Source organism: Erithacus rubecula (assembly GCF_903797595.1).
Source record: "Erithacus rubecula genome assembly, chromosome: 9".
In the NCBI taxonomy this organism is placed as follows: domain Eukaryota; kingdom Metazoa; phylum Chordata; class Aves; order Passeriformes; family Muscicapidae; genus Erithacus; species Erithacus rubecula.
Genome location: NC_136660.1, coordinates 32627147 through 32649153, shown reverse-complemented (window position 1 = coordinate 32649153; position 22007 = coordinate 32627147). Strand labels below are relative to the sequence as shown.

Genomic DNA, 22007 nt, shown 5'->3' with positions numbered 1-22007 from the left:
GAAATGTTTCCTCCTATCAGATACACATTGGGCACAGGAGAAAATAAGGAGGGGAAGGAGATAAAATTTCTCCTCATTAGCTAAAGGATAATCTAAAAATAAGGTTTATGTTTGCTGTTAATTAGTGTAGAAATCAGGGAAAAGTGTGTATATTTTCAGATATGGGATGACATAGATATTCACAGAGTGCCTGGTGGAAACTATATTAATCAGCATAACCCCATATTAATCCAGAATTCCAAGAAAATATTGAAGCTAGTAAAGGAATAACTGGGCACAGTCACATCATGATCATGAGATCAAACAAAATTAAATCATCCCAGAGCAGTGCCCTAGAGAGGTACCAAGGAAGGTTTCACAGAATTCCCTCCTCACCTCCTGTGAGCTCAGGTCTCCTGGGGAAGGAGAAAAATGCTGCAAATTCAGCTGCAGAGTGGAAAAATAAGGGGAATCAAGAGAAGGAAGGGAATATCCCTTCTTTCAGCATGGAGAGGCAAAAATCCACATCTCAAGGGCACAAGAGGTGAGTCCTTGAGCCATCACCTCACAGAGAACCAGTCATGGACAGGGAGGCTGGAAGGGACCTCTGGAGATCACCCAGCCCTGCCAGGGGGGCAGGTGACACAGGAAGGTGTGCAGGTGGGCTGGGAATATCTGCAGAAAGGGAAACTCCTCATCCTCCCCAGGCAGCTGCTCCAGAGCTCTGCCACCCCTCATGGACAGAAGTTCTTCCTCATGTGGAGGTGGAACTTATTGTGTTTAATTTATGGCCACTGCTCCTCACCCTGCCATGGAGAAGCACTGATAACAGCCTGGCCTCATCCTCTGACACCCTCTGGATGTGTTTATACAGGATAATGTTTATATGGGATAATGAGAGGAACCAGGTCCAGCTCCCTCAGTCTCTACTCAGAGATATGTTCAGACCCTTGACCAGCTTTGTCCATGCCCTGGACCTCCTCCAGCACAACCATAAAGACATCCAAGAGCTGAACAACACTGCAACAAGCACTGGGGAGATGATGGGGAAGATCAGGCTGAGCCTGAGGGGTGGGGAAGGGAAGAACAAACGGCACAAACAATTTTCTGATTCCAAAAAATCAAAACCAGCATCACACAGAGCAAACCACACAGAAAGAGCAGTACCTACCCTGACCCTTGTGGTTGACTTCTTTAGCAGCAATCACTTTGTTTATAACAGTCTGCAGGAAATCATTCTCCCCTGCCACCCTGGGTGAAAAACGGGATGATATGTTCAGCTGCTTGTGTCGAATGGCGTCATCCAACGCTAGCCTGGAGGATGCACAGACGACCAACACCAGGAGAGAAGGGGCACAGAAAACCAGAATCACAGTGACAAGGGACACAAGAGATTGTATCACAGTCGTGACAAAGAGCATTCATTAGTCAACGCAGGACAAAGGACAGGAAAGGTAACAAGAAAGACAGAGGGAGATCATTAATCAGAAGAACGCTGATCTACCACAGAGAGTCCAGCAGGGCTGGGAGGGCTCTGCTCCCACAGGGACAATCCTCAGGGAGCAGGGGAGCTCTCCCACCTGAGAGCCCCCACAGCCAGTTTTTATATAAATATTGAAATATAGATTTATATAGAGATTTATTTATAGCAGATTGGCCCTGCAACACCTCCAGGGTCACCTCTGTCATTCCACAGGTGGAGTGCCTGAAGGAAAAGCTCCCATCAATCTCACAGGGAAAAGGAGGAGAAGAGCAGACAACCCAAATGAGAAGATGGGGACAATAAATAAACAGCAGCATTAGGTGGCACTGAAGTAAATCTTGCCAAGTGCTTTTGACAACCATTGTGCTGGTGGCCAGTGAATGAATACAAACAAAGATATGAAAACAGAATTGCATGTGGTACAACAGAAACAAAGCATGGGATGAGGAGAAAAATGTGCCTCATATACACAGCCCAAGTCTACATTGGAAATAACACCAGTGTTCACCCTGTGTTTATCACCACCTTATTCATATCCTTTGGGACAGACTTTTTCAAGATAATGTTTTCATTTATTACAGGGGAAAAAGCAAAATCACATTGTGCATTTTTTTAAAGCTCTGTGTATATGTAACAGGAAAAATGAACCAGTGCTAATGGAGCAGAAAACTGGATGTTCCATTAGCACCCCCTCTGAAAGGTTCATTTTCATTGCATACTTCCACACTGGCTGGAAAACAACTTTGCTGTTGTTTACCACACAATAAACATATCCTTCTCCTCCCCAGATTCTGTTTTCCTTGAAAAATGGAATTGTACTTTTGTCATTAACAGCCCCTATCCCTGCAGGACCTGCACACTGCAGTCCTCTCACCAGCCCTACACCTTCCAATCATAAGGGCTTACTGAATTATCCCTATTTTGTAAAACAAAGTTAATTTAAGATTTTATTATGTCAAGATTTTTTTTAAAAATATCATTAAAAGCCCATCTGAATATTCATTAGTGTATTAATCAAGGAATTCAGCTCCCATAACTATGTTTTGCCTTTTGAACAGATGACAGTCCAGCATTTCCCATAATGGGAAAATTAAGCATCCATATTTCATGAAAATTCGCCTTATCCCTTCTACCTTTCCTCACTCCACAAAAGTCAAAATTTAGACTCTATGGATGGAACATGATCTCCAGTCATCTCAGGCAGAGCTAACCCAGCAATGAACAAATTTTAAACATTTCACCCCTTACACATTCTCCCCCTGGCATCTTGAAACAAAGAAAACAAGGCTGCAAAACTGGGAATGCATGCTTTAAACTCAAAAAAAAACCCTAATGTTTCTGGGGACATGTGTTGGATTGCATTTCAAACCAAGACAGGACATCACTGTTGCAGCTAATGGTCAATTATCAGGGAAGATATATTAGCAATCCTACACAGGAAAAAATCTCATGAAAATAAATTAATTTAAAATAATAGGGTATTTTTTTTTTAATTTTTTTTTTTCCACTCCTGCTTGTTCTTGCAGCTGTTTCCTACTTACGGCTGGAATGGGATGAAGTGCTGCTTGTCCTCATCATCAACCTTGCCATTAATGATGTCAGTAACATCCATCACTGCAAAGACAAACCAAGGGCACTGAATGAACTCAGCAAGAGGGAACCCCCCAGGGAATTGAAGCAACAGTGACTCAGAAGAGGGATGGAATTATCAGCTGAGGAATTTCAGAATTGTCTATGGAATAACAGGGTGCAAACCAGCTTTGGCATGTCCCAGACCCTGCCAGGTACAGGATACAGCCACAACTCTGAGTTTATACAGCCCCCAGCAGCTCCAGCAGCCCATTTCCATGCAAGGACAGTGTCCCAGTCTGAGGTTCCTCCTTTGACCTGAGATCACCTCAGAGGGACATGAAGTGGTTCAAATCCTAATTGCTGGAGACTGATTTCTGAGGTTTCAAGGATTGTTTATTGTTTCTTATCTCAGGGACGTTTTTACTTGGCCAGCAGTGGTCTGCTCAGCTGGGCATCCAGGGTGCAACCTGCCTGGTGAAGGCAGGGATTATTTTATACAGTCTGAACTATGTGCTACATGTTTACAGAATTTTCCCAATACAATACAATCTTGTTAAATGGTCCAGCCCTGACCCCATCCTATCTAAAAGTGCCAACATGGATGACATGGAGAAGAAGGAGGAAAAGGTGTCCACCCCCAAATTCGCTATCTTAGCCACATGTCCCTTATCATAAACATCCCAAAAACCCTATTTATCTACATTCTAACAATCTAATTTATACTCATTTTGGTGGCTTGTTTCCATTCCCGCTGTGTTGACGATTTCCCCCAAGGGTTTGAATTCAGCACCTGAGACACCAGGGTGTCACTCAGGGGTGTTTGAGACCCCCAAGGAGGGCAGGGTACACCCTGGGCTCACAGAGGGAGAGCAGGAGGAGGGGGGATGCACCCTGAGGTACCTGCCACCCCAAAGGGTCTGCGCAGCCCCGATGTCAGTTTCCTGGTGTTGTTATCCCGCAGCTCCATCCTGCCCACACGCACGATCTGACACACAAAGCTGATCTTCTCTCTCTTCAGGTCCTTGCTGCCCAGGTCCTGGCAACAGTAGTAACATCAGGTTGCTTTCTAATAGCTGAATTTCAAGTTGCATTTTGGTTGGCTGCTCAGAATTTGCCTACTGACAAAAAAGTGCTCTCGGAGTAGAGCAGCTTTTGTAACAGTATTTCAACATCTTACTGGAGTTCTGTATAAATTAGTTCAGAAGGACAAACTATTTCTAGTAAGCTAAAAGTTCAAAAATCCACTTTGGTTTTTCCCAGGTGTTGAAAATATTTAGCAGTCACTGTCTGAGATGAGTCTTCAGCAGCACAAAATCATGGAATGGTTTGGGTTGGAAGGGACCTTAAAAATCATCTTGTTCCAGCCCCAGCAATGAGCAGGGACACCTTCCACTGTCCCAGGCAGCTCCAGCCTGGCCTTGGGCACTGCCAGGGATCCAGGGGCAGCCACAGCAAATCTGGGAATTCCATCCCAGCTCCTCCCCACCCTCCCAGGCAACAGTTCCTTCCCAAATCCCATCCATCCCTGCCCTCTGGCAGTGGGAGCCATTCCCCCTTGTCCTGGAGCCCCCCTCCAGCTGTGCTCCCCTGCAGAGTGGCCCAGGCTGGTGCCCCCCAGCCCAGTGTCCCTGCTGTGCCCTGGGCAGGGCACACTCACAGTGAACACAGCTCGCAGGTTGTGCAGTCTGTCAATGTCCTTGGGGAGGCCACAGCTCGACCACCTCACCAGGTAGTTCTCACTGAAAACAACAACATTTGGAAGATTTTGTTTAAATTCTAGAGAAACAGAACCAGAGAATGCTTTGGGCTGGAAGGGATCATAAAGATCATCCCATTCCACCCCTTGCTGCCAAGGCAGGGACACCTTGCACTGTCCCAGGCTGCTCCAAGCCCCTCCAGCCTGGCCTTGGGCACTGCCAGGGACTGGGAATCCACAACCTCTCTGGGAAACCCATACCAGTGCCTCACCACCCTCCCAGGAAAGGATTTCTTCCTAATATCCCATGTAAATCTACCCTCTTTCAGCTTAAAGCCATTCCTATCACTAAACACTCTTGAACACCAGCAGGTAAAATCAACTTCAGATTTTACAGGAGACTCTCCAACCCAATGTCCTTATCCTAAGGAAACAAATATTAAGCAGAGAGCTGGCATTTCCCTTAGTGCACACAATTTTTATAAAGAAAGCAGCTTCTCAGCAAGCAAGTGTGGGAATTCTGCAGCTCAGCAGGGTCACAGCCCTTGCAGGTGTGCTCACCTCTGAATTTCCATCTGCTCCTGGGGAACCACAAGCACAGCACAACCCTGAAATGTGCCCCAAGGGACCTGCCTTGCACAGCAAAGTGACCTTGCTAAGCCCCAAAACTGCCTCACTACCACCCCTGAGCAAGCACAGATAAAAATGGCACTGACCTGATGAATTTGGATTCCAGTGGGTCATACAGAGACATCAGCACTTCAGCATCTTCTCCTATTTTACACACAACGTTCTTTAAATTTACAAATAAAGCAAATGAAGGAGTGGCAGCAAACTTGGCTTGTCTGTTGATATCAATATTCTGCTTCTGAGACTGCAATTCAAGAACAAAATAAAGTTTAACTTAGCCTAACAGACATCCAACTGCTATAAAACTTTCTTAAAACCTTCCAAAAAGAAGAGGACAAGGTTTCCATCAAGTGCCTGCTCCTGTGATCTCTTTTCTGTTAAGTTTTATGACAGGCAGCATTTTCTAGATCTGCCTTGAAATGCCACACCATAAGGAAAAAGTTAAAAAAAAAAAAAAAAAAAAAAAAAGAAAAGAGAAAATGTCTACTCTTATTAAGTAAAAAAACAGAGCCTAAAATATACCTGAAAAAAATCCAGGTACACAACACAAAAAACCAGAAGTTTTTCCTTTTTAAATTTAGGATTTTGAGCTGCAAAGGTGCTGACAATTCAAGACTGAGAAGTGCTTTAAATTTGCCCCTTTTATTCCAGCAAGTTTTTAGGATTGGCATAAAGAAACCATCTAAGAATGAGGATTTTATTCTTGATAATTCTCACACAGCAACTCTGATGACAACCCCCCTTACAAACCTCTCACATGCACATCTGATACTAACCACAAATGCAGCTGATTTATTCACACAGGTCTGAACCATAAATTCTACTAAACCTTTCCAAGGGTGAAAAAATAAAACACTCATAAAAATTCTAACAAAACATTTAAGCCTGGTAATTCTTCATAAACATCAAATCCCTCATTAGCAGTGCTAAATATAAAAGTCATCCAATTAGTTTACAGTTTTTTGTTTCACAGGGAAAAGCCACAGTGTCTCTTACTTTTTCCTCTTGTAGCCTCTCTTCCACCTGCTTGGAAGCAATTTCATGTGCTCTGAAAAGGCTGATGGTGCTGGTCTGCTCTGGGTCCAAAATGTTGCCATCTTCATCTCTAACCACCAAATCTAAATCCAGAATTCTAAACAAGACAGAAATTATGTTTGTGGATTAACAGTGCTCAAAAAACACCTGCCAAGTGTTCAACTTGCACACCTGACATGTGATGGAAAAGAAATTGAGACATGATAATGCAATTTAACATGTCACCAACCCTGGAGATGCCAGTCACTTATTCCCACAGCACAGAGAGAACTGATGGAAATGAAACAGCACAACAGCTGGGGAAGTAATTTCTTAAACAAATAAATTTGCCAGAGACTTGGTCTCCTCCTCTGATTTATCCAACAGTTTGAACAAGCAAGTCCCACCACCCACAGCTCATGTCTCCCACTCCACCCTCTCCAACTGCAAACTCATGTTTTACCCACACCCCACAAGATGAGGCAGAAGTTGTTTCCTTTTTCTAAGGCAGAAGCCAGATCTCTGTCAGCAGGGTGTGAACATCCATAATTACCTTCTGCACAGAGGAAGCTTTCTGTCATAACCAAATCCAGGCTCAGGGAAAACCTCTCTCATTCTTCCACAATTTCCACATTGCTGGCAGCAGTACCAAGGGTTAAAAAAAATCAGGTCCCTTCCCTAGGACTGCCCTTGTCACCTCCATCCCAATAAATGTGTCCCTATTTCCTTTAACTCCATGGTCAGCTCTCCTGGTGGAGCTGCTCTAAATATGGAGTTGAAATATGTTTGATCAATGAGCTTAAATCAAATTTGCTGTGTCTGATAAGTCACACAGGGGTTCATGATTTATCTGAAAGTAAATTCCCTCTGGGCACAACCTGCAAGGATGTGGAAGGAAGCTGTGGCACACAAAGGTATTTCCATGGACTTGGAGGATTCCTCCTCACCCTCCCACACCTGGAAGTGTAAAACTCTTGAGGGGGTCAAAACCCAAACCCCTCCAATTAACTGCACTGCATTAATTGCAGAGGAGATTAAAATCTGCTGCCTTGAGTGATGTCTAAGCTCTGCTCTGGAGCAGGACCCAGCTACAAAACTCTCCAGCATCCCCAGAACATCTCACTCCCAGATTAATCTTCTGGTGAGAAAATTATTTCATCCCTGAAACCAAACAGAAAAACAGCCAAAGTTGTTTTTCTCCTCCCTACTACTGTTCCCTGGACAGCAGCCACAGCAGGAAAAACACCCACAGAGCACTGGAACTGTCAGAGCCCTCCCTGGCAGGAACTGCCTGGGCAGGGGAAAGCTCAGAAATCCAGGGGAAATCTCAGAACCCAGACTAGAACACACCAATGTTTGCACAGGCTGTCAGAGGAGTCCTAGCAAACCCTCCTTGGATTCCATTCCTTTGTTTTAGCCTTTAACTTGCAAATGATGCTTGGGAAAAAAAAAAATCTGAATTTTTTTTTTTTCTAAGTGTCCCAGTTACAGACATTTGCAACTGAACAAAAAAAAAAGTGTTTTCATAACAGAATTACCTGACCCACTTTCAGAAAGATATTAAAAATACAGATTCTTAAGGCCATTTTTGCTTCCTCAGTTATTCTGACAATATGCTGCAAAACTTCTGTCTGTACTTATAGAAGGAAAAAAACTTATTTACAAATCAGTGTTTCACAAGTCAGGAAAAATTAGGATACAATTAGGACAGAAATTAGAATTAGGACACAAATTTAGAATTATTTGGGTTGGTATCTCCAAGATCACCCATTATAAAGCAGATAATTAATTCATTCTGTCTGGATCCTAAAATCCCCTTTCACTCTCTTTTTAGGCACAAGTGAATGTAGGGTTTTATTACGAACATATGTTATCTTTCAGGGGTGAGGATTGACTCAGAAGTTCACATTCACCTCCCTCCTGCACTCCCCAGAGAACATTCTGATCACTTAATTAGCCCATCAGAACATTACAAATACAAAGCACAGCACAGGATGTTCCATTGGATTTGAAGGCTGAGCATCTGGAGGTTATTCAGAGCAACTTTTAGCAACTTCAAGGGCAGATGGTAAAATCCAGTAGCCAAACAAATAATCCCAAAAACATCTGGTTAATTGTCTGCAGAGGTACCACTGTCCATATCACACATTACAAATGATAATTACTGACTGAATGCAGATACTGATTTTTTTTTTATTTTTTTTTTTTTAATCACAGCCTTTGCTGATAAAGTACACAAGCAGAAATATTGCAAATTTGGCAGTTCTTAAGGAATTAAACACAAATAGCTGAAATGGGTGATATTTGCATCACAAAGCATTTAAACGCTGGGTTGGTGCAAACTTTTTCACTCCCCAGGTGTGCAGGACAACAATCCCACATATGGGTAGGACTGAAGGGAGCACAACATTGTCTCTCTGTATTCAAAACTGCTTCAAATGATGAGGAGCAGGATTTGATTTCTCATTTTTGATCAAAATGCAAATTCAGAATTTTATAGACAAGTTATCATCTCAAACTTGTATTTACAAAAATTGTCTTTAAACCTAGCCAACCATCTGGAGAGAGAACACATCTGAATCACTAAAATATCCAACACATGCAACCTGTACTGCTTTTTGGGTCAATATTTCCTTCCCAACTTCCACTCTCTTGTGCTAAATTACTCCTTTCTTTTATGAAATCTCCCTGTTCATCCTGTGCTACCAGCTGGATGCTGTGGAAGGAGAGGAACCATGAGCTAAATGGTGTTTCTGAGCCAAATCCTTCAACATCACATTACAGCTGAGTGACTCCAGGGCACAGGCAGCTGGTGGTGCTCAGAGGGTGACAACTGTTTGTGCTGCAGAAGCAAGTGGAGTTTAAAATTCTATTTTCAAGGCAGGCAACACTTGCACTTTTGAATTGGCCTTAAAAAAATTACAGCTTCATACCATCATCAAATTGATGATACCATCAAGAGAGAGATGGATTCCACTTTACATATTCTACTCTAAAGATGCTGCCTCAGCCTCAATCTTTATCTTGCTGCAACAGAAATGTGAAAACACAAACACTTCAACTGCAGGGAAAGAAAGAACCCTCCAACCCTCACTGACAGCTGATGTGCCTTACACAGGCTGATCTGTTCACAAACCTGTTGCCATAATCAATTTTGGCAGTCACTTTCTTTTTCAGCTCCTTGAGCTCATCCTGGGGCAGGGTCCCAGAGAGGATTTGGGATCTCCACTCGATCAGGTCGTAAATCATGTGCCGGACACTGCGGAACATTTCCCTGTTGTCCTGCTGTTGTGGGGGAAAAAAGGGGGAGAAATCAGGTTAGAGTGCTTGGGAGACACAGGATAAATTGCAATTATAAACAGAATTCAAAGGGGAAGCCCACAGTAGCTGTGGAACAGGAGCCTAACTTGCTACAGCACAGAACTCTGAATATTCTCAGTGCTGCACTCAGCTTTAAGGAGCTAAATGAGTGTAAATACTTGAGTTTATGTTATCTTCAAACCTGGGTCATGCTGTTTTCAGGCATCCAAGGGGAAATATCCTTCTATTGATTCTCAGGGTAGCTTTGTTCAGTGACCCTCTGCACTGAGCAGAGCAGGACTGAAAATAGTGAGTTTGAACAGCAAGAGACTCGAGTTCTGCAACTTGGCAGAATGCTTTCTCTCCCTGGTTAAACCTCCACAATAACACTTGAAAAATCCCTCATTGTGCACATCAGTGCCATGCAAGTCCACAGGTAACTTTTAAAAGACAGTGAAACACCAGGAAAGACCTAAACTTGATAGGAAACTAAATATCTCCACTGTTTATAAAAGCCCAGAACTGTGGATATTAAATACTGCCTGCAGCATATACAAACTTTCCTTGGCAACACTCAGCCAAGCTAGGAATAATTATTTAATTACAATAAAATTCTCCACTTTAGAAAAAAACCAAAGAAAAACTGCAGAAGATGCAGGAAAAGAACATAATGACTCCAAGACTCTGGGAAAAGGATATCTAACTGTGAAACTTAAAGACTTCAGTCTGTTCAGATTATCCAAAAGCTGGCTTGATTATAGTGGGAGAACCTTCACTGAGAGAAAATACCCATTATTAAAAGCTCTTTAATGTAGCAGAGAAAGACACAACAGGCACATATGGCTGGGAGCTAAATACAGACAAATCCAAATGGGGAAGAGGTTCCTGATTTTCAAGGCTGCAGGCAATCACAAACCTGAGAGATGGGAAACATTCCACATCCCCTGCTCTCTGCAAACAAAACTGAACATCCATTCAGGATCCAAACACAAACTACAAACTGGATCAAGGCATAAATGTGGCAGCTTAAGGGGTTTTGACATGCAGGATAGGGACAGCATGGAATATCCCTCAAGCCTGCCCAGTCTGAACCAGTTGCCTCCAGTAAACCAAGACTCCCTAGATTGCCTGTTCTTAGATTCAAAATTATTAGCAAAGCATTAAAGTATTGTTTAACATGGAATCACAGAATGGAATGGTTTGGGAGGGACCTCAAAGCCAAACCAGTCCCACAGGCAGGGACAAATTCACTGTCCCAGGCTCCAAGCCCCAGCCCCTTTTCCCACCCAAGGCCAGCCTGGGACAGTGGAAGTGTCCCTGCCATGGCAGGGGGAGGCACTAAATGGGATTTAAGGTTCCTCCCAAACCATTCTGGGATTCCACAGCAGTGGAAGCAAGGGCAAAGCTGCTCCCAATGCCCTCTGGAAATTCTCCCTCCTTTATTTCTGCCTGTCTGCTCCTCATCACACAAACTCCCTGCTATTCCAACTCCTTCAAGCTCTCTCTTTAACACATAATCTGTTTCTTTTCATAGAAGATATTATCCTTCATCTTCTATATTGCCACACTACATCATTTCCATTACACTCTTACTCCTAATCTTTATTTTCATGGGTGTGATTAAAAGCCACATTAGTCAGCACAAATGTCTTCATTACCACTCGGTGTCTTCATTACACAGCTTGCACTTTTATGATACAAGATTTCCAACATATTTATGGCAAACAGAGACTGCATTCAACCCTGCTTTAAATAAAGGAATTTCATGTTCCCATTATCTTGGAACAGTGACCTTGCACAATGAGAGCATCAAGTGTGTGCCAGGTACCTTAAATCCCACAGCAGCCTTTGCTTTACATTTCAACTGCACTTTTAAATACATGTTTGAACTCTGCATCTCATTTATGTGCACTTTCACCTCTGTTTTTGTATCTTCCCATCTGAGACTAAGTTTTTAATACATTCTTATGTAGTTGAAAGCTTAGTATATCAAAATAAAAGAGCATGGAAGTTGAGGTGTTAAAATCTGGGAACAACCAACTTTACATAAAGGAATACTGAGAGGTTAAAGACTTACACTTGTAATTTTATAAAGCTTTCCATTTACACTCACAAATTCAACATTAAATACTCTATTTCACTACAGAGACCAGCAGCCTTAAGAAACAGCCTGAACACAATTTAATTTCTCTAATAAAATTACATGTTAAATTACTCCAAATCTGTATACACCTTAAAAAAATCAAACATTTCCTATAATAGAACCTACATAAAAAAGGGATTGCAACTGCTCCACAAATTATTGCTTGATCAAGGTAACACTAAAAAAAAAAAACCCCACACCTGATTCTGCACAAGAAAAATTTGATAAAATAGGCAAGAGATTTGTGCTGTAACAGAGATGATGCTACATGGATTTTCAGCACAAAGCTGCCTTTAGAAACAACAACAGAAGGGGAAATTCATTAAGAGTTCCTCCATAACCAGCAGTCCCATTTCTCCCTGTTCCACTTTTGCCATGAAACTCTGTGTGAAGGTTTTTCCTGAGCTGTCCTTACCACATAGAGCTGCCTCCAGATGCTGGACCATTCCCTCAGGGTGGTGGTGACCTCCTGGATCAGGGGCAGCTCGTTGGGGATCACTGTCTCGTGCTGCCTGAACAGGAAGGGTTAAAAAAAAGAGCTGAGTAAATCAGTGAGAATGGAGAACCACAGAATTGTTAAGGTTTGAAAGGAGATTTAAGGTCATTGAGTGTTGCCAGCACCACCTTGGCCACCCTAAGCCATGTCCCCAAGTGCCACATCCACACAGTTTCTGAGCAATTCCAGGAATGGTGACACCACCATGCACAGAGCAGCCTCTTTGGGGGAATTTTTATGCTGATATTGAATTTAAATCACCTGATCTAGAATAATTCCTTAGGAAGAGCTGCTCATTTCCAAAGGGAACTGAATAGAACTGGGCAGGAATTAGCATCACTTGTTATAAATTTATCAGTGAAAGTAAGACAGTATCAGCTGTTGAAGCATTGGGCACCAGTAAAGCCACAGCACATAAAAGATATTTTGATGTGCTCAGATTGTGGGATCATGGAATGGTTCAGCTTGGAAGGGATCAAAGATCTTGTTCCACCTTCCCCTGTCTCCAACCCCAATGTCCAGCCTGGCCCTGGACACTGCAGGGATCCAGGGGCAGCCACAGCAAATCTGGGAATTCCTGCCCAGCTCCTCCCCACCCTCCCAGGGCACAATTCCTGCCCAAAATCTCACCCATCCCTCCCCTCCTTCATTTTAAGTCCATCCCCTCTTGTCATATCCCTCCCTCCTTTCTGCACTCCCAAGGATCAGTGCACACCTCACTACAACATCCATTACTGACTGATTTATTCCACAAGAAACAACCAAGATAAAAACCAGATGTGCCCAACCTACACCACCACCACATTCCTCTTTAATTGTTCTTTTTTTCTAAATTAAGATTCAGTTCATTACCAGGAAGTTTCTGTATGATTTGTATTAAAATGAGGTGCCACAAAGGTAAGAAATACCAGCCAGATCTTTGAATATTGCAGCAGCAGGTACTTAAAGGCAGTTTTGCAATCAGCAAGGAAGATGTCATTATGCAGCAATCTCATGATTACTACTTTGATCATTTACATATTTAACAGAGTATAAAAATAAATCAGGCACAAAGGAATTAAACATTTTAATCCTGTTTCACTCCATTTCATACCTGGCTAATGATTTATTAATTTCACTCCACCTCCTTTTTCCTCTGGGATTAGGTTGAGATTTTTTTCCTGATTTTTAACTCAACTTTTATCCTCACATTAGAGACTTTTTACCTGCATGTCCAGCAAAGCTGATTGGATACACAAGGATCTGAAGAGCTGCTGAACAACAAATACAGCCCCAACTATTGCACACACCAGGGAAAGGAACAGGAAAATCACAAAATAACTTCTGAGTATGGCAGAATATTACATGGAAACAAGTGTAGCTTACCTGGAAATGCACTGAAATGTAAATAAAATGGGAAAAAGTAATTTTGTTCTTTTCAAATCCAACTCACCCTTTGCCTTCAACAATTGCTTCCTTAAGATGGATATAGGAGGCAGGAAATATACCCTTGGAGAGGGAAGGAGAAGAAAAAATATGTTATTTAACCAGCTGCACACTATATATTGTGTTTATTCCTAAAATATGCCAAAACACTGCTGGGTGTGCAGAGCCTCTCTCATCCTCAAGCATCACAAGAGTTGTGTTTGGGACTTTTTTCACATATATTCAATTTTTGCATTGCCTGTCCTTTCCAGATGTTATTGCAACCTTACAGCTTCTCTGTAAAAATATTCTAAATTAATCAAGAGGCAGATATAAAACAAGATTTTTAAAAGAATTCAAGTCAAGCTGATAAAGCAAATTCCACCATCTCACCCTTCAAGGCAGGAGTTCAGTTTTCTGATCATCTGGGAATGCAATAATAGAAATTATTGAGAAGCCACTGGGGGAAAGTGCATGGGAATGAGATTTTTTACCCCAGTTTTAAAAATATTCAAAAATCACTAAATTTAGTGGCAGTCAGACAAATGCAGCAACACATGGAAATAATTTAAGGCAAGAAAAATGTCTAATTGCTTCTCAGACTGCAAAAAGCACGTTCATGAAACATGGTTTGTAAGAAATTCAATGTGTTCACACACACAAAAAAACAAAGTACAAAAATAGAATAAAAACCCCAGGCCTGGTAAGGAAATGAGTGGGATGAACCACCCAACTCTGCACTTTTAGACATGAAAACAACTAAACACACACCTCTGGAGGCAAACATAGAATTTGCAGTGTTTCAGTGAAAAAATAAGCAAACCCTACAGTTTAATTTTGTTTAATTACTACTATGAAGTAAAAGGCTCAAAAAATAAACCATGATGCTACAACCAGTGTTTGTGTGGTTTCCTCTCTTCTCATTCCAGAGAAACAGCTGCAAATGCAGCTCTTGGTGCACACTGAAATTCCACTGCAGGAGAAGCCTCCTCCTCTCCCCAAAGGGAACAAATGAAAATTCCCAAAGTTTGGCTCCATATTCCTCTCCAAGTTGCAACTGCATTTCACCAGGAACCCAAAACTGAACAGCAGCAGTGGCAGCCTCTCAACAGAGCAAGGAGAACACCAAGGTCTGAACTTTTTACTGAGGAAAGGTTTGGTGCAGTAGTTACTGTTACATGCACATCAGGATTTAATGAGTGATTTACCTTTAAACTGCAAAAACTGGGATCACAAATGTAAAATAGCCTGGCTTGGAAAAGACCTCAGAGCTCATCCAGTGCCACCCCTGCCATGGCAGGGACACCTTCACTGTCCCAGCTGCTCCAGCCTGGCCTTGGGCACTTCAGGGATCCAGGGGCAGCCACAGCACATTTGGGAATTCCATCCCAGCCCTTCCTCATCCTCACAGGGAAGAAGTTCTGCCCAACATCCCATCTAAATCTCCTTCCTTGAGATTAAAGTGTCCTGTCCCTCCATCTCTTGTCCCATCTCTATTTTCCTGCAGTTCCTTCAGGCACTGGGAGGACACAATGAGGTCACCCCAAAGTTTCTTCTCCAGGCTGAGCAATGCCAGCCCTTGTTGGGATTGTTCTCCCAGCAGAGCTGCTCCATCCCTCTGCTCACCCTGCTGCCTGCTCTGGACTCTCTCCAGCATCTCCACATCCTCTCTATGGACCCCAGAGCTGGATGGGCCACTCATCTTTCAGGCTTTCCTAAAATAAAAGCTTTTTATTCACTTGAAAAATCCCCACTGACCAGAGGCTGAAGAGACAGAGCAGCAGGGACCAGTGTACACCTGGGATCCAGCTCCATCAAACACAGTGCCAAAATCCATCTTATTCCAAGAGAAAAATGAGGATATCACACTCTGGTAACACTCACCTTCTTGGATTTCTTCCGTAGTGTGTAACCCCTGTACCAACCTAGGAGAGGAAAAAAGGGAAAAGCATTAAAAAGTTCATTTATGGCACCTCCCATCTGCTCCTTCCCAGCTCTACAGCATCATAAGGAGGCTTCTGAACATGCTTCAGCCCTGCACATCCCACCTGAATTTCAATTTTCCATAGGCTTAATATCCTGGATAAAACAAGCCATGGAAGGTATAAAATCAGAGTGGTAATGGAGAGAATTTCCACATCTTGTTGATTATCAAACTCAGCACTGAAATTCCCTTGCACAAGGATCAGAGACTAAAGATTTTGGCACAGGTGATGTTTGTGGAGTTTTTTTTATCAAAAGAGGTGTCTGGAAAAGGCTGAAATCAGTGCACAGCACTAACACAGGCACCCATCTCAGAAGAGACACAGAAATCATTCAGGACCCAGGTGACTTTCAAATTCAGATTAAACTTCTTGCAGCAGCAGGTCCTTTTGCATTCCCCAAGGGTACCCAAAAAAGCATCTCTCATTTCTCTAATGTGGGGCAGATTCTACAACTGTTGCAGTTGTGTGAAAATTCTTCCTCCAGAGAAAACCCAGTGCTTATTCACTGTCCCCATTTCTTCAACCTCCAATTCATCACTTGATAGCATGACAAACAGAGAAGGAATTCCTCCCAAAAAAATCCTCTTTTCCCATCTGATTTTTGCCCTCTTACCCTCATAAGTCTCCAGGATGTGCACAGTGTCACCAATCTGTAAGGAAAGCTCATCTGGTCCCCTGGCATCATAGTTGTAGAGAGCTGGAGAGAGGGAACATTGCTGTCAGCACAGGCAAGGCAACAACTCCAGCTGTTCCTCCACATCAATGTTTTTATTACTCATTTTTGCCATTCTGAATCTTTTTGTAAAAAAAGATTTTTTTTTTTTTTTTTAAAAATTCTTGGCTGAAAAAGATTCGGCCAAGTTCTCAACTTTTTTCTCAATATTTCCCCTCTGTAACAAAATTTTAAAAGCCACAAGTTCACTTTGTAAAGCTGTCCCTCACTGTGTGTATAATGCTTTGCTTCTTCATGGCAATACACTCAATTTTTGTTGTATTTGCCAGCTTTCCACAGCACTTTGTGTCAATTTTAGGCAGTTCTACAAAGAACTGCTCTGTCTTCCCCGTCAGCTCAACACACAGAAATCATCCTTTAATGTTAGCATGGCAATTTGAGTTTTCTAAAGACACTTTTAAGTTTTCTAAGTCACTTCATTCATTTACTGCATGCATAGGATATTGAAAAATATCATTTTAGAACTTCTGAGTGCCAGAGGCAACTGCAACCAACCCACTTTACAATAAACTCCAACAAATCTAACAGGAATTCCAAGATCACTCCTCCCAAAAGAAAATCTGGACACTCTTGAGCACTAAGACTGGCAATGTCCACAAATCCATCTGACAAAGAACTCTAAAAACCAGGTCTGGTTGGGAAACAAAATACTCATGATTTGAAAAACAAAATAGTTATTACTCCTAAAACCAAATTTTTAAGTTTTATATGGAGTAAACTCTCTGTGGGAGAAGAAAAAAATCTTCTAATATCAGTAAGGGTCCTCATGATTGAAGACAGACTGAAATATCTCACAAGATTGAAATTAAAGAACTTCAGTCTAGTTTCTTCCTCAATTTAGAACTGCAGCTACTCCCTCCAATGAGGACCAATAATACCTAAAAATCAGAATTTCTCACTTTTGTTCTAACTCTCCAGGAAACAAAAGCATTTTTGGAATATAATTATTAACTCCCAAATTCCTACTACCCCTTAGATGACCACTGCTTTTCTTTCTGCCTCAGTTCCCAGGACAGGACTCAGATGTTTTATTGGCACAGAATGACCTGGATAAATGACATGTGGTTCCCACAGGAAATTCTGAGACCACAGAGGATCCACAACACACTCATGATACAAAAAACCCCTCAAATTCAAAACATGGCAGAGTTATACATTTAAATATAAAATTATTATAATAAATATAGTATAACTGTAATAAATATTAAATTATCGAAAGTAAATATTAAATTCTAACTAGAAGCAATGAGAGGTGGGACCCAGGTAACACCTGCCTTACCTGGCCAGCAGATCTCCTGTGTTACACAAGAAACCAACACCACAAATTACATTTCTAAGAGCTGGGAACTGGACAGAAAACTGCTCTGAGCCCAAATCTGATAACCAGTTTATCCCAGTGCTCTAATCCCAGCACAAGGATGGGGCACAGGCTGCTGCCTGCAGGAATTACTGCTTGTTCTCCCCTGAACTCCTGGAATTCCTGCTCACCAATAAATAAATAATCCACTGGATCACCAATAAATAATCCACTCAGCCTGGCTGGGTCCTGTCCTCTGTAGGACTCCTCTGGATTGACAGACTTTAGAGTTAAGAAGTAAATAAATAAATCTGAGTGTACAAGGAGGAAAAAAAGCCATGGAAAAGCAGTTTGGAAAACACTGTATAAAGTGGAAGATTATTCATGGAATAAAAACACACCAGAGGGTAAAAAATAAAGGTCAGGTGCACTGCAGAGACCAGTATCACCAGGATTTAAATGAAGGTTTTAGGAAGTACCACTTTTTATTGACATCAAAACAAGCCAAGCTATTTGTGTTTTAATGCTTTCCTTAATTTTGTCATTATTAGAGACAGATAAGCCTTCCCTCCCTCCCAGGTATCTGGCACAGGATATCTGAAACCATAAATGCTGCCCTGCAGGACAAGGGGGTTCTGAGAAACACAAAATGAGCATTTTAAATGCTCTGAGCAGGGGGATGATCACAGTGGTGAACACAGAGCACGTGGGACAGTCTGCTTGGAAACACCCCCAGAAATATTCTCATTTCAGCTTTTGTGCACAGCTCAAGTTAACACAGCCCTGACTCCTCCAAACTGGCTGCAGTGCAACACAAAAATCCATCCTTGGGGTGTTTACTCAGATCCTTCAGTGCTCACAGCTCAACCAAGGCACCCCTGGGATGTTCACACATCCAAAAATGGATCCAAGGACAGTCTCCCACCTCCAGGACCCGACAGGCAACTTCACTGACTCACACCACACATCCCAGCCAGGAAAAATTTGCATTTTAACAGATTAAAAACCAGTCCTGTACTCAATTCACACTTCAGCTGAGCATTTCTCCAACATTTAAGAGGAACAACACTGAGGATCAAAGGCAGCTATGAATAAAAAAAAGCACTAAAATTTATGCCCAAGAGTGCTAAAACTGGTGTCTGTCACAACAAGGCAGGTCAGGCACCAGGAGCTGCAGTAATGACCAATTCTTCTGACAGAAGATGACAAACAGCCATCAAATGGTAATTACTGCCCAGCACAGCTCCCACTGACCCCAACTGACTCAGGAGCCAGGGAGGGGTGATTTATCTTTAAAAACATATAGATATGTGTGAAAAATATGTCTGCAAGAGGAAAATAAATCACATTTCTGGCTTTCAACAGCATTGACAGATCGTGAAGCAAACAACCAAAATAACTATAAAGTGCATTCCACCCCTGTGATTACAAAGGAGGCTTGAAGTGCACCACAAACTCCCCTGCAAGGTAGCAGATAACTCCTCCTCACAGCAATTTTTCTTATGTACAGTGACATCAAAAGATGTTGTGACAGAAAATGTTTGATTGGAGCAAACAACAAGGCTTTAATTAAAGAAAAAGCCAAAGTTTGGAGGAGTAAAGCATGAAACTGGAGTGTTTGCATTTTGTCTCATCAATTGTGTCCTGAGCTATCATTTAAAATTCTTTAAAAATATTATATACTGAGGTATAACTTTTGATTTTTTTGTTGTTTTTTTTTTAAACTGAAGTATGTTTTGCTTAATTTAAAAAATCCAACATCCACATGAGAGTCCCAAAAGCAAAGAATTAAGTGTGGGCACAGAAAGAGGAATTTTTTCAACTCAGAGTTGATAAAGGAAGGAATGCTGAACAGGGCATTATAGAAATTGCACCAGACCCCCCTTCACAAAGCAAACACCTCTGTGAGCTACACTCAATCTGCACACATCAGAAAAATGAGGAGGCCAACACTAGAAGAATTAAAGGTGAAAAAAAAAAAGGGAAAAAGCAAACAAAGGTAACATCAGTTTCTACTGAAAAATCTTTTTTCTGATTCTAAAAAAGGTGAGATATCTTAACATGCCATAAAGATGTTACAGAGTAATGTTCCCTGGTATTACTTTGCTTTAAAGGCTGTATTAATCATTCTAAACTCCTGAAAAAACCAAACTACATTTAACACATTACCAGCTTTCTTTCATACTGGCTTTAAAAAATAAAAAAATCCCTAAACCATAACTGTGCTTTTTCAATGAAAGCAGACAAATTGCAGAGGTGAAAGCAAAAGCTTTTGTAAATTCTCTGGTATTAAAAGACACCTGAAGGTTTTCCTATTTTCCCTAAAATGAAAGTGGTTCATTTGAGTATTCAGGCAGATTCCTTAGTACTCTGCTACTCACCCAGAGGAGTTTCTAATTTCTACACCTGAGGCTAATGGAGAAGCAAAATGAAAAAAAAGCAGTGATTAAGTCAGGAGTTACATCTGAGAACTGTTAAATAAGACAATTGTTTCATGTGTGCATTAATCAAGGGTAGATTCTCTTACCCTCACCTTGGGTTTTGTCATTCCTGCTCTCACCAAACTTGATTCAGAGCTCTTTCTCAATATTTTAATTATTCTGTTATCCAAACATCCCCCCCCAAAAAAAAAAAAAAAATCCTGAAGAGAGAAGCCTAGAGAAATTCTTAGATCTGAACAGTTACCACCAAGCTAAAGGAGAAAATCCAGCTGGAGGTTCCTCCTGCCCAGTGATGCTCTGATCTTATTGATTCAACCCACAAATGTGACTTTCATCACAGGCTTAGCCTAAATCCCACAAGTTCAAGTAGATAGGAAGGATTTAACACCACTTTCCCTTACAAAGGAGAGGCAGCAGCTCCTTTCACTCCTCCTCTCTGTGAGCAGCAAATTCCTGAAATGGTTCAGCTGCAAACTCCTCCATGGGCATCTGTTGAGGGTGAGAGAATCCTGAAGCAGACTCTGGGATATCTCAGCCTGAAATCCTTCTTCCAGAGTGAGGACACCAAGAGTGAAGGGTCACCAAGCTTTTTTGAGCACAAGCAGACACCTCAGGTTTCCCAGCAGATGGCAAAGGCAGCAACACGTTCTGCATCACATCTGGTGTCTCATCACTCACTACCCAGCATGAATTAATGAATAATCTGAGGAAACTTCAGAAATCCAGAATAATCCCAAACTTGAGGCTTGCAGCCTTTTCCAAAGTGCAACCCACCCTGCTGAGAACTGCTGGCAGAGCTGGAGTAGAACAAAAGATGCTCACTTGTCCTTTCTGCACTAATTAAAATACAGAAAGAAATCAAACCTGGAGGAAAGGAGGCTCAGGAGGACCTTTGGCTGTGCACAACTCCCTGACTGGAGGGGACAGCCAGGCTGAGGTCAGGCTCTGCTCCCAGGGAAAGGGACAGGAGGAGAGGACATGTTGGACACCAGCAGGAATTTCTCCATGGAAAAAAGGTGCTCAGGCTTTGGCAGGGGAGTCCCCATCCCTGCAGGTGCCCAGTGAATTCCTGGAGGTGGCTGGGACAAGATGGGGATCAGACACAATTGGACTTGAAGATGTTGGTGCTCTTTTCCAACCTGAATAAATCTGGGATTCTGTGACATGAAAAGTCCTGGGTAAAGCCAAAATTTCCAAGAAACAAGTTCAGTTTCTCACTTTCCTTCCTCCCCCTTTCAAGTCAGACACTTTATTTTTAGTGAGCTAATGAAGTGAGCTGCTTAGCCACCATTTCAACAGCTCTCCCCCCTCCTTTGGCTAATCTGTATTCAGAGTACTTTACCACCAAGTAGAGAGGGTATAAAGCTCAAACTAGTGCTAAAATATATATAAACACACATCATTATTGACTCTAAGAGGATTATTAATGTGCCATAATGCACAGCTAACAAGAAGCACAATCAAGAACATCCAAATTGATCTTTAATATTAAGAAGTCCATTAAGTGAAACACCCTGGATGCAAAGAGCAATCACATCACCCCAAGCTCACAACACTGAAAAAGCAAAATGCTGATTTAGACTAACACAAAACATTTTCCAGAGGCAGATGTTTTGGCATCTGTCTTGTGGTAACTCAGAATCACAAAGTGACTGAGTTTTGATATTCCCTCAGACTTCCTACATTTCACTGGGGGCCACTAAGGAGCTGGAACTTGGCTCTTGCTCTGGCACCATCCTCCAGGAAGGCAAGGACAGCATTTGAGCAGGAATTAAGCAAAATTCAAAACCACCTCTATACATGGTTATTAGAAAACTTGCATAAGCTTCAACAT

At 42.0% G+C, this 22007-nt stretch overlaps 1 protein-coding gene across 2 annotated transcripts in view; it reads right to left on the bottom strand.

Moving 5' to 3' along the window:
- The window catches only part of DOCK1 (dedicator of cytokinesis 1), a 245380-nt gene that overhangs the window by 209352 nt on the left and 14021 nt on the right, over nt 1-22007 (bottom strand). Inside the window, exons 2-12 of one of the 2 annotated variants that reach the window (XM_079312227.1) lie at nt 16316-16399; nt 15602-15642; nt 13746-13801; nt 12233-12329; nt 9511-9659; nt 6357-6492; nt 5447-5604; nt 4692-4773; nt 3935-4070; nt 3004-3076; nt 1151-1230 (exon numbers count right to left, since the gene is read on the bottom strand). In XM_079312227.1, coding sequence (XP_079168353.1) covers nt 1151-1230; nt 3004-3076; nt 3935-4070; nt 4692-4773; nt 5447-5604; nt 6357-6492; nt 9511-9659; nt 12233-12329; nt 13746-13801; nt 15602-15642; nt 16316-16399 — 1092 coding nt within the window. Of the gene's footprint in view, nt 1-1150; nt 1294-3003; nt 3077-3934; nt 4071-4691; nt 4774-5446; nt 5605-6356; nt 6493-9510; nt 9660-12232; nt 12330-13745; nt 13802-15601; nt 15643-16315; nt 16400-22007 lie in introns of both variants that reach the window. The other variant, XM_079312226.1, reaches the window with a different exon arrangement.